Genomic DNA, 13,087 nt, shown 5'->3' with positions numbered 1-13,087 from the left:
GTTTTAAATGGGCGGCCCCTTATTCTAAGATCATGTCCCCTAGTTCTAGGCTCCCCCATCAGTGGAAACATCCTCTCTGCATCCACCTTGTCAAGCCCCCTCATAATCTTATACGTTTCGATAAGATCACCTCTCATTCTCCTGAATTCCAATTCACCAGTCAGCGTATCCCCAATAGAACTGTACGCAACTTAAACATCTTTGCATAACGGATACCCGGGAGTGAGTTACAGTATGGAATCTAATCCAGAGGTTCGGGGGGGGGGGCATTATATATAGAATAGCGGATATCCAGGAGTGAGTTACTGGCTGGAATCTAATCGAGGGGTTCACATATAGAACAACAGATACCCGGGAGTGAGTTACAGGCTGGAATCTAATCGAGGGGTTCGGGGGGGGGGGGGGTTTCTATAGAATAACGGATACCCGGGAGTGAGTTACAGGCTGGAGTCTAATCGAGGGGTTCGGGGGGTTTATATATAGAATAACGGATACCCGGGAGTGAGTTACAGGCTGGAATCTAATCGAGAGGTTCGGGGGGTTTATATATAGAATAACGGATATCCGGGAGTGAGTTACAGGCTGGAATCTAATCGAGGGGTTCGGGGGTTTATATATAGAATAACGGATACCTGGGAGTGAGTTACAGGCTGGAATCTAATCGAGGGTTTATATATAGAATAACGGATACCCAGGATTGAGTTACAGGCTGGAATCTAATCGAGGGGTTCGGGGGGGTTTATACATAGAATAACGGATACCCGGGAGTGAGTTACAGGCTGGAATCTAATCGAGGGGTTCGGGGGTTTATATATAGAATAACGTATACCCGGGAGTGAGTTACAGGCTGGAATCTAATCGAGGGGTTCGGGGGTTTATATATAGAATAACGGATACCCGGGAGTGAGTTACAGGCTGGAATCTAATCGAGGGGTTCGGGGGTTTATATATAGAATAACGTATACCCGGGAGTGAGTTACAGGCTGGAATCTAATCGAGGGGTTTGGGGGTTTATATATAGAATAACGGATACCCGGGAGTGAGTTACAGGCTGGAATCTAATCGAGGGGTTTGGGGGTTTATATATAGAATAACGGATACCCGGGAGTGAGTTACAGGCTGGAATCTAATCGAGGGGTTTGGGGGTTTATATATAGAATAACGGATACCCGGGAGTGAGTTACAGGCTGGAATCTAATCGAGGGGTTTGGGGGTTTATATATAGAATAACGGATACCCGGGAGTGAGTTACAGGCTGGAATCTAATCGAGGGGTTCAAGGGGTTTATATATAAAATAACGGATACCCGGGAGTGAGCTTACCCACAACTCCTTCTTGCGCGCCATCATGATGATTTTCTTGCGCTGGGTCTCGCTGTACGAGATCCGCTTGCGCAGGTACTCGTTGTACAGGAACAGCACTCGCATCTTCTCCCGCTGCAAGGCAAGGGTGGAGAGCCAATCAGAGACAGCAGGTCGCGGCGGGGTGCCAACATTCAACGGGAGCCGTCTCCAATCACGGCCAACTTAAAGGTCACAGTGACAAGGCAAAACCGGCCTCGAGCATCGGAACAACACACAACCTGTATTCATATCGCGTATTAAAACGTAGTGAAACGTCCCAAACTGCTTCACAGCAGTGTTACAAGACAAAACAGATACATTTGACATCGAGCCGCATAAGGAGAAATTAACGCAGGTGACCAAAAGCTGAGCCACAGAGGTCGGTTTTAAGGAGCATCTTAAAGGAGGAGAGAGAGGCGGAGAGGTTTAGAGAGGGTGTTCCAGAGCTTGGGGCCCAGGCAGCTGAAGGCACGGCCACCGATGGTGGAGCGATTATAATCAGGGATGCTCAGGAGGGCAGAATTAGAGGAGCGCAGAGATCTCGGGGGGTTGTGGGGCTGGAGGAGGTTACAGAGATAGGGAGGGGTGTAGGGGCTGGAGGAGGTAAAGGAGATAGGGAGGGGTGTAGGGGCTGGAGGAGGTAACGGAGATAGGGAGGGTGTAGGGGCTGGAGGAGGTTACAGAGATAGGGAGGGGTGTCGGGGCTGGAGGAGGTAACGGTGATGGGGAGGGTGGGCCATGAAGAGGTTTGAAAACAAGCACGAGAAACCTACAGCACAGGAGGATCCCACTGGGCCCATGGAGCCCGTGCTGTGACAGAGCGATCCAATCAGTCCCACTCCCCCGCTGCTCTTTCCCCACAGCCCGGCACATTTGCCCCCTTCCAGTATTTACCCAATTCCCCCGTTTGAAAGTCCCGATTGAATCTGCTCCCAACGTACTGTCGGAGGGGCAGTACTGAGGGAGCGCCGCACTGTTGGAGGGGCTGTACTGAGGGAGCTCCGCACTGTTGGAGGGGCTGTACTGAGGGAGCTCCGCACTGTCGGAGGGGCAGTCCTGAGGGAGCGCCGCACTGTCGGAGGGGCTGTACTGAGGGAGCTCCGCACTGTCGGAGGGGCAGTCCTGAGGGAGCGCCGCACTGCGCTGTCAGAGGTGCTGTTTTGAGGGAGCGCCGCACTGTCGGAGGGGCAGTACTGAGGGACTGCCGCACTGTTGGAGGGGCGATACTGAGGGAGCGCCGCACTGTCGGAGGGGCAGTACTGAGGGAGCGCCGCACTGTCGGAGGGGCAGTACTGAGGGAGCGCCGCACTGTCGGAGGGGCAGTACTGAGGGAACGCCGCACTGTCGGAGGGGCAGTACTGAGGGAACGCCGCACTGTCGGAGGGGCGGTACTGAGGGAGCCCCGCACTGTCGGAGGGACAGGACTGAGGGAGCACCGCACTGTCGGAGGGACAGGACTGAGGGAGCTCCGCACTGTCGGAGGGACAGTACTGAGGGAACGCCGCACTGTCGGAGGGACAGTACTGTGGGAGCGCCGCACTGTCGGAGGGGCAGTACTGAGGGAGCGCTGCACTGTCGGAGGGGCAGTACTGAGGGAACGCCGCACTGTCGGAGGGGCGGTACTGAGGGAGCACCGCACTGTCGGAGGGGCGGTACTGAGGGAGCCCCGCACTGTCGGAGGGGCGGTACTGAGGGAGCCCCGCACTGTCGGAGGGACAGGACTGAGGGAGCACCGCACTGTCGGAGGGACAGGACTGAGGGAGCGCCGCACTGTCGGAGGGACAGTACTGAGGGAACGCCGCACTGTCGGAGGGACAGTACTGAGGGAGCGCCGCACTGTCGCAGGGGCCGTCTTTCGGATGAGACATTAAATCGAGGCCCCGTCTGCCCTCTCGGGTGGATGTAAAAGATCCCGGGGTCACTATTGGAAGAAGAGCAGGGGGAGTTCTCCCCGGTGTCCTGGGGCCAATATTTATCCCTCAACCAACATCACTAAAACAGATGATCTGGGTCATTATCACATCGCTGTGTGTGGGAGCTTGCTGTGCGCACATTGGCTGCCACGTTTCTCACATTACAACAGTTCAAAAAATCTGGGCCTACGTAAGGCTTCAGTTCCACACTAGGTGCTTGACTCTTGCTCCCCTTCAGGACAGCTAGTGATGGGCCATAAACAAAAATTTGCATTTATATAGCGCCTTTAACGTAGTGTAACGTCCCAAGGCGCTTCACAGGAGCGAATATCAAACAGAATTTGACACCGAGCCACAGAAGGAGATATTAGGGACAGGCGACCCAAAGTTGGGTCGAAGAGGTGGGTTTTAAGGAGCGTCTCGAAGGAGGAGAGAGAGGCGGAGAGGTTTAGGGAGGGAGTTCCAGAGCTTGGGGCCCAGGCAGCTGAAGGCACGGCCGCCGATGGTGGAGCGATGGAAATCGGGGGATGCTCAAGGGGGCAGAATTAGAGGAGCGCAGAGATCTCGGGGGTTGGAGGAGGTTACAGAGATAGGGAGGGGTGATGGGGCTGGAGGAGATTATAGAGATAGGGAGGAGTGTAGGGGCTGGAGGATGTTACAGAGATAGGGAGGGATGTAGGGGCTGGAGGAGGTTACAGAGATAGGGAGGGGTGTAGGGGCTGGTGGGGGTTACAGAGATAGGGAGGGGTGTAGGGGCTGGAGGGGGTTACAGAGATAGGGAGGGGTGTAGGAGCTGGTGGAGGTTACAGAGATGGGGAGGGGTGTAGGGGCTGGAGGATGTTACAGAGATAGGGAGGGGTGTAGGGGCTGGAGGGGGTTACAGAGATAGGGAGGGGTGTAGGAGCTGGTGGGGGTTACAGAGATAGGGAGGGGTGTAGGGGATGGAGGAGGTTACAGAGATAGGGAGTGGTGTAGGAACTGGTGGGGGTTACAGAGATAGGGAGGGGTGTAGGGGCTGGAGGAGGTTACAGAGATAGGGAGGGGTGTCGGGGCTGGAGGACGTTACAGAGATAGGGAGGGGTGTAGAAGTTTATGGGAAGTGGAAGATAAATGTGTGTTTTTTTATTGAAAAGGACATTTGTGCGAGCCTAACGTGAGTGGACCAGGCATCTTCAGGAGTATAGGAGACGGGTTTACCTTCGGGAAACAGAAGGCAGCTATGACTCGGCGTAACCTGAAGCTGTACACTTGCATGAAGCAGAAGAGAACCAGCCCGAGCATGGGTACTGTAGAGAGGACTATGTCGTCTCTCGATATCTTGTGAGGTACCGGTAGGCAATCTGAAAAAACAGACACAAAGAAAGCCCCGTTCATCTTGATTTCAGACTTCAAACGGCACTATAACGGGGTCTGATTGGGGGTCAAGGACCCTGGTTTCCTGTCCCGGCTCATCTCAGTGATTGGGGGTCATTGCTCCAAACCTATTGCGATGATTGGACTTGTGATCATAGTTCCCCAACTGGGCTTCGATGGGAGAGTTAGGGGACTGGAGGGATGGGCTTCGATGGGAGGGTTAGGGGATGGGAGCAATGGGCTTCGATGGGAGAGTTAGGGGACTGGAGGGATGGGCTTCGATGGGAGGGTTAGGGGATGGGAGCAATGGGCTTCGATGGGAGAGTTAGGGGATGGGAGCAATGGGCTTCGATGGGAGAGTTAGGGGACTGGAGGGATGGGCTTCGATGGGAGAGTTAGGGGACTGGAGGGATGGGCTTCGATGGGAGGGTTAGGGGACTGGAGGGATGGGCTTCGATGGGAGAGTTAGGGGACTGGAGGGATGGGCTTCGATGGGAGAGTTAGGGGACTGGAGGGATGGGCTTCGATGGGAGGGTTAGGGGACGGGAGGGATGGGCTTCGATGGGAGGGTTAGGGGACGGGAGGGATGGGCTTCGATGGGAGAGTTAGGGGACTGGAGGGATGGGCTTCGATGGGAGAGTTAGGGGACTGGAGGGATGGGCTTCGATGGGAGGGTTAGGGGACGGGAGGGATGGGCTTCGATGGGAGAGTTAGGGGACTGGAGGGTAGCCATTGCTCCAATGACCTTTCCAACTCTTGTTATCCAAATTCAAGACTCATCACACCTTCTCTGAATCCAAATCGCCCTTCCTAGGACCTCAAAAGTGTGGACTTCCTCTCATCCCTGAGTCTTCAATTCACCTAAGAAGGTAAGAAATAGGAGCAGGAGTCGACCATTCGGCCCCTCGAGCCTGCTCCGCCATTTAATAAGATCGTGGCTGATCTTCGACCTCAACTCCACTTTCCCGCCCGATCCCTCGATTCCCTTCATATCCAAAAATCTATCGATCTCAGCCTTGAATATACTCAATGACTGAGCCTCCACAGCCCTCTGGGGCAGAGAATCCCAAAGATTCACCCCCCTCTGAGTGAAGAAATTCCTCCTCATCTCAGTCCTAAATGGCCGAGCCCTTATCCTGAGACTGTGTGACCCCTGGTTCTAGACTCCCCAGCCCGGGGGAAACACCCTCCCTGCATCTACCCTGTAAGAATTTTGTATGTTTTAATGGGATCACCTCTCATTCTTCTAAACTCCAGAGAATATCGGCCCAGTCTGCTCAATCCCCCCCATCCCAGGAATCAGTCTGGTGAACCTTCACTGCACTCCCTCTATGGCAAGTATATCCTATTGAGGGAGTGCAGCGAAGGTTCACCAGACTAATTCCCGGATGGCAGGACTGACATATGAAGAGAGACTGGATCGACTATATTCACTTATATTCACTGGAATTTAGAAGAATGAGAGGGGATCTCATAGAAACATATAAAATTCTGACGGGACTGGACAGGTTAGATGCAGGAAGAATGTTCCTGATGTTGGGGAAGTCCAGAACCAGGGGTCACAGTCTAAGGATAAGGGGTAAGCCATTTAGGACCGAGATGAGGAGAAACTTCTTCACTCAGAGAGTGGTGAACCTGTGGAATTCTCTACCACAGGAAGTTGTTGAGGCCAGTTCGTTGGATATATTCAAGAGGGAGTTCGATGTGGCCCTTACGGCTAAAGGGATCAAGGGGTATGGAGAGAAAGCAGGAAAGGGGTACTGAGGTGAATGATCAGCCATGATCATATTGAATGGCGGTGCAGGCTCGAAGGGCCGAATGGCCTACTCCTGCACCTATTTTCTATGTTTCTATGCAGTGCGGGCAGGCACAGCAGGAGGGGCGAAGAAGCGGCGAGAGATTGTAGAGGGACGTGATCGGGGCCCGGGAGAGGCGCAAGTTCGGGGCCCAGGAGAGGCGGGGGCCCAGGGGCAGCACGGGCCCAGCCCACACTGTGCGATATGTGAGCGCACTAGGTCCGTGCAGCAGAGCAGGTCTCCAGTCGTCCTGGTTAACCCTTGCCCCTGGACCAAGACCTCGCTCTGTCAAGCCCGTGTGGTGGCTGGTGTGCAACGGTCACCCCACGTTAACAAAATCCACCCACAGGCATCTTCCACCCTTCAGGATGTAGTTCGGGATCCGGAATATTAGGCCCTTCATTGAAACACCTGTGAACTCATCCCTTTTTGGCGTGGAAGCAAGTCATCCTCGCTTCGAGGGATCGCCTCTGATGATATCATTGCAGTAATTGACAGGCCTTGAAACGCCAAACTTGGTGTGAGCCAGCGCAGGTCCTGCCGTGCACCGGGAGGGGGCCTTACCCTTTGCTCTGCCGCCCGCAACCCCGCTACCCAGCGTGTTCTCACCGCGGACAAGCGATTCTCACTTACGCAAGTTGTTGGACTCCACCTTCACGTTGACAGTGGTGTTGAAGGCGGACACAGCTCTGCGGATCAGATTGGCCAAAATGGACGTCCCACCAACCGCGATCTCGAGGTGATGGCTCTCTACCGAAAACAGAGGGTCAATAGGGTCAACACATCGGAACGTCGGAACAATCGGGTCAATGGAGCTGTCATGTATGTATGCTCGGTTTTACTAGCCACCAGGTGGCGCCACTGTCGGAGGTCATTGGGCTGTACGCACGTGTCTGCAGCCCAGGTATAAAAGGCCAGCCATCTTGTAAAGTAATCACTTTGGGCCCAAATAAAGTAGAGCCTGGTTTGTACCTATTCGGAGTTTACAGTCTTCAGTCTATTGAGTTATTGCATACACAACAGGAATACATCGGAGAACCATCATCGGCAGTCCCTCGGAGTCGAGGAAGACTTGCTTCCACTTTTAACATGAGTCCTTAGGTGGCTGAACAATCCAATACGAGAGCCACAGTCCCAGTCACAGGTGGGACAGACAGTGGTTGAGGGAAGGGGAGGGTGGGACTGGTTTGCCGCACGCTCCTTCCGCTGCCTGCGCTTGGTTTCTGCACGCTCTCGGCGACAAGACTCGAGGTGCTCAGCGCCCTCCCGGGTGCTCTTCCTCCACTTAGGGCGGACTGGTCTTTGGGCCAGGAACTCCCAGGTGTCGGTGGGGATGTTGCACTTTATCAGGGAGGCTTTGAGGGTGGTCCCTTGTAACGTTCCCTCGGCCCACCTTTGGCTCGTTTGCCGTGAAGGAGTTCCGAGTAGAGCGCTCGCTTTGGGAGTCTCGTGTCTGGGGGGGCATGCGGACAATGTGGCCCTGCCCAGCGGAGCTGGTCGAGTGTGTGGTCAGTGCTTCGATGCCGGGGATGTTGGCCTGGTCGAGGACGCTAACGTTGGTGCGTCTGTCCTCCCAGGGGATTTGCAGGATCTTGCGGAGACATCGTTGGTGGTATTTCTCCAGCGACTTGAGGTGTCTACTGTACATGGTCCACATCTCTAGGGTTAATAGGACTTAGGAACATCAAGACAGAGGAACAGGAAGAGACCATTCAACCACTCGAGCCTGTGCCGCCATTCAATTAGATCATCGCTGATCTGTATCTCAACTCCATCAACCCGCCTTGGTTCCATAACCCTTAATACACTGACCCAACAAAAATGTATCCAGGAGTTTTCATTTCAGATTCCATCAGCCGCAGTATTTATCTTTTGTATTAGCATTTAATTCACTGCCTCTTCTCTTCGAAGAGTGCCCACCTTGTAGAAGTTCTGCTCAGACGGGATTTCCATTTGTCTCTTTTATCTTGCTCATCGTCTTTGTTTTCGGTTTCGCCTCTCGTGTTTGATCAAGTATCCACCAGGACTCGCTTTCACAGCCACGTCTCTTTCCTCGGCGTCTGTCTCCGGCTCGGACTTAATCCGCGTGGATTCCAATGGTAATTCCACCCCTCCGGTTTCGGATCCGCCCGGGATTACAGATACCGCCGAGATATTCAGCGTTCCTCCAATCACTGCCCTCGCCCGCCTCCTGGGATCCACGCTCGACGCGGTGCACCATCACACGCACGCTCTCGCCCTCCCTCTTCAGCAGCAGTGACTCACTCTATCTCAGAGCTGTCCTGGTCCCCAGTTCCATTTCACCCTTCAACTCATCCGGCGCGTTAACCAAAAACCTCTTTCCTTTCAGATGTCAAGGATCGTGAACGCCAACGCCAACAACTTTTGGACACCAATGCCCCTCAGAACCTTCTTCCCCAACACTTGCCTCCGATCCCATTCCTTCTTCCAATCGCACCCCCTTGCCGTGTTTTCACTATCCTATCCCCTCTGACCTTCCCCTCCCTGACCCCCCCCGAACGATCAGTCCTCAGCAAAGGCTCGAGCCTCATCCCCTTACCTCCCCCCGCGCCTCAATGAATTTCGAGCTCGGCACCGCCGCTGAGCTCTTTGTCCGCCACCTTCGCTTCCGTGCTCAGTTCTTCGGCCAGGAGTCTTCCCCTCCCGCCTCCCCGCACAGCTGACCCTTTCTCCCGGGTTCAGAATTCTCGCTCTACCTGGGCCCCTCCCTCTTGCCTTCTCCAGACCTCTTCATTGCCGACGGGACATTGGCCGTCTCAATTTCTCGGCTCCCCTCACTCACTCCAACCGACCTCCCTCTGAACTTTCAGCACTCCGCTCGCTCAGATCCAAACCCAACCTTGTTGTTGTGCATGTCTAATATCGGTAGACCCCCTGTACAGTTACATAAGGCTACTGGATGTACCGTCACACTGTATGCACGAAGCTTGCACCACCAGAGGGTGCAACTGGTGGAGACCTAGGGGTCACCTGCACACCGCAGGTAACCAGGTATAAACGGGAGCCCGCCCTCACTCAGGGGCTGCAACAAATGAACTCAGGTCACAACAGTTCAAGTACAACACCTTACCTCGTGGAGTCATTACTAGATTGCACGAGGCACAAGACTGGTCATGAAACCTGCTGACAAGCGTGGCACTGTCATTGGTTGGCGGACCGACCTCTACCTTGCAGAGCCTGATCGCCAACTCTCTGACACCTCCTCCTACTTTCCCCCTGACCACCTGGAACATGACCCCACGACCAAACACCAAGCCATCATTTACCAGACCGTCACTGGCCTCATCGCCTCTGGAGATCCTCTCCCCATAGCCTCCAACCTCATAGTTCTCCAACTCCGCACAGCCCGCTTCTATCTCCTTCCCAAGATCCACAAACAGGACTGCCCCGGTAGACCCATCGTTTCAGCCTCTTCTTGCCCCGCAGAACTTATTTCTTCAAGATCTCGACTGTTTTTTCTCCCCTCGTCCACTCTCTTCACACCGACATCCGCGACTCCTCCGACGCCCTCCGTCACTTTAACAGCTTCCAGTTTCCCGGCCCCAGCCGTCTCCTTTTCACCACGCACGTCCAATCCCTCGACACTTCCATCCCCCCCCACCCCCCCCCAGGGTGGCCTGAGGGCGCGCCACTTCTTCCTCGAGCAGAGGTACAACCAGTCCACATCCACCAGATTTGCCCCTCCGAAAGTGCGGCGCTCCCTCAGTACTGCCCCTCCGACAGTGCAGTGCTCCCTCAGTACTGCCCCTCCAATAGTGCGGTGCTCTCTCAGTACTGCCCCTCCGACAGTGCGGCGCTCCCTCAGTACTGCCCCTCCGACAGTGCGGAGCTCCCTCAGTACTGCCCCTCCGACAGTGCGGCGCTCCCTCAGTACTGCCCCTCCGACAGTGCGGCGCTCCCTCAGTACTGCCCCTCCGACAGTGCGGCGCTCCCTCAGTACTGCCCCTCCGACAGTGCGGAGCTCCCTCAGTACTGACCCTCCGACAGTGCGGCACTCCCTCAGAACTGCCCCTCCGACAGTGCAGCACTCCCTCAGTACTGCCCCTCCGACAGTGCGGAGCTCCCTCAGTACTGCCCCTCCGACAGTGCGACGCTCCCTCAGTACTGCCCCTCCGACTGTGTGGCACCCCTCAGTACTGCCCCTCCGACAGTACGGTGCTCCCTCAGTACTGCCCCTCCGACAGTGCGGCGCTCCCTCAGTACTGCCCCCCCGACAGTGCGACGCTCCCTCAGTACTGCCCCTCCGACAGTGCGGAGCTCCCTCAGTATTGCCCCTCCGACAGTGTGGCGCTCCCTCAGTACTGTCCCTCCGACAGTGTGGCACCCCCTCAGTACTGCCCCTCAGTACTGCCCCTCCGACAGTGCGGGGCTCCCTCAGTACCGCTCCTCCGACAGTGCAGCACTCCCTCAGTACTGCCCCTCCGACAGTGCGGCGCTCCCTCAGTACCGCTCCTCCGACAGTGCAGCACTCCCTCAGTACTGCCCCTCCGACAGTGCGGCGCTCCCTCAGCGTTGCCCCTCCGACAGTGCGGAGCTCCCCCAGTACTGCCCCTCCGACATTGCGAAGCTCCCTCAGTATTGCCCCTCCGACAGTGCGGAGCTCCCTTAGTATTGCCCCTCCGACAGCGCAGTACAGCGCTCCCTCAATACTGCCCCACCCTCCTCTTGTCCTTATGCAGGACAGGTGGGTCAATCTCTTGGAAACATATGATGGACTCACCTCTGAAGCTGTACTCTAAGTAACTGTGACGTTGGATAATATCCAACATGGTGAAGAGCAACCAGTCGAGGACAAAGAGGCAGATTACTGTCAGGATTATCGGACTGGACTGAATCAGCCCGATCACCTGAAAGATGCACACAGATAGAAGGGTTAGTACTCAATGTTCGGCTAGTTTGATTCCCTCGCATCAGACGGTGCAATCTGTTCCTAGCTCGCTGGTCAGTGCGAGCTTCTCAGTGCGTAGCACTCTCTCCGAGTCAGAGGCCGAGGGTTCAAGTCCCCGCTCCAGAGACTCGAGTCCATAATCCAGGCCGACACTCCCAGTGTCAGTACTGAGGGAGCGCCGTACTGTCGGAGGGGCAGTACTGAGGGAGCGCCGCACTGTCGGAGGGGCGGTACTGAGGGAGCGCCGTACTGTCGGAGGGGGGGTACTTAGGGAGCGCCGCACTGTCGGAGGGGCAGTACTGAGGGAGCACCATACTGCACTGTCGGATAGACGGTACTGAGGGAGCGCCATACTGCACTGTCAGAGGGTCAGTGCTGAGGGAGTGCCGCACTGTCGGAGGTGTCGCCTATCAGATGGATGAAAAAGAGAGAGAAAGAGATTGGGACGAAGAGATAGAAATTGAGGAGAGATTGGGACCCAGAGAGAGAGAGAGAGAGAGAGAGAGAGAGTGGGACCCAGAGATAGAGAGTGGGAAGATTGGGACCCAGAGAGAGAGAGAGATTGGGACCCAGAGAGACAGAGAGAGAGAGAAAGAGATTGGGGCCCAGAGAGAGAGAGAGAGAGAAATTGGGACCCAGAGAGAGAGTGGGGAGCAACTGGGGGATCCAGAGAGAGAGAGAGAGAGAGGGACCCAGACAGACAGAGAGAGAGAAAGATTGGGGCCGAGAGAGAGAGGGACCCAGAGAGAGTGTGAGAGAGAGAGAGAGAGAGAGAGAGATTGGGACCCAGAGAGATAGAGATAGCGATTGGGACCCAGAGAGAGAAAGAGAGACAGAGACAGAGAGAGAGAAAGAGAAAGAGAAAGAGAAAGAGAGAGATAGAGATTGGGACCGAGAGAGAGAGAGAGAAAGATAGAGATTGGGACCCAGAGATAGAGAGAAAGAAAGATTGGGACCCAGAGAGAGAGAGAGAGGGAGAGAGAGATTGGGACCCAGAGAGAGAGAGAGAGAGAGAGAGATTGGGACCCAGACAGAGGGAGAGAGAGAGAGAGAGATTGGGACCCAGAGAGCGGGAGGGAGGGGGAGAGAGAGAGAGAGAGAGAGAGAGAGAGAGAGAAAGAGAGAGAGAGAGATTGGGACCAGAGAGAGAGAGAGAGAGAAAGAGAGGAGAGAGATTGGGACCAGAGAAAAAGAGAGAGAGAAGGAGAGAGAAAGAGAGAGATTGGGACCCAGAGGGAGATAGAGAGTGCACAGACTGCAACACTTTAACAAGGTGAGTAATTTGCCCGGACAAAGAGCAGGAAAACATTGCCGCAAGCGAGATGGGTTGAGGGAGTGGCCGTTGATTTATCGAGGAACGCGTGAGGGGGAGCGAGATCTCACCGCCCTCCGCACTAACCAGGGTCTGCATTTCTTTGGCATGGATCCGACACTGCCAGGGGAAGATGACGTCCAGCCTCTCGGCTTTCTTCAGCGGCAGCAGGTATCTCCTGTCCTGGGGCGGAAGGCAAGGACGACACAGTAAGGACGGACATCGAAAGAGGGGAGAGCCTTGGCCCCTCGGCATCTCTCTCTCACCTGGAACAGGGCACGGTTCAAAGCCGTACCCGCAGCTAACCGAACCAGCTTACGCCAAGCGTCCGCTTGCAAGCAGGTGGGCACCAGTGACTGGGACCTCTCGGTTTGCCCCCGCAAAGGATTGTTAGACGCAAAGGATTTATCCCCGAACCCACTGCCCCACTCTCTCCCCATAGCCCTGTATCAATCCCAAAC

At 55.4% G+C, this 13,087-nt stretch overlaps 1 protein-coding gene across 1 annotated transcript in view; it reads right to left on the bottom strand.

Annotated features, from left to right (window-relative positions):
* The window catches only part of dcst1 (DC-STAMP domain containing 1), a 50,817-nt gene that overhangs the window by 5,815 nt on the left and 31,915 nt on the right, over positions 1-13,087 (bottom strand). Inside the window, exons 11-15 of the mRNA XM_070868489.1 lie at positions 12,714-12,809; positions 11,147-11,273; positions 7,039-7,155; positions 4,454-4,596; positions 1,323-1,436 (exon numbers count right to left, since the gene is read on the bottom strand). Coding sequence (XP_070724590.1) covers positions 1,323-1,436; positions 4,454-4,596; positions 7,039-7,155; positions 11,147-11,273; positions 12,714-12,809 — 597 coding nt within the window. The remainder of the gene's footprint in view (positions 1-1,322; positions 1,437-4,453; positions 4,597-7,038; positions 7,156-11,146; positions 11,274-12,713; positions 12,810-13,087) is intronic.

Source organism: Pristiophorus japonicus, chromosome 30 (assembly GCF_044704955.1).
Source record: "Pristiophorus japonicus isolate sPriJap1 chromosome 30, sPriJap1.hap1, whole genome shotgun sequence".
Lineage (NCBI taxonomy): Eukaryota > Metazoa > Chordata > Chondrichthyes > Pristiophoridae > Pristiophorus > Pristiophorus japonicus.
This window is presented reverse-complemented; position numbering and strand designations above follow the sequence as displayed.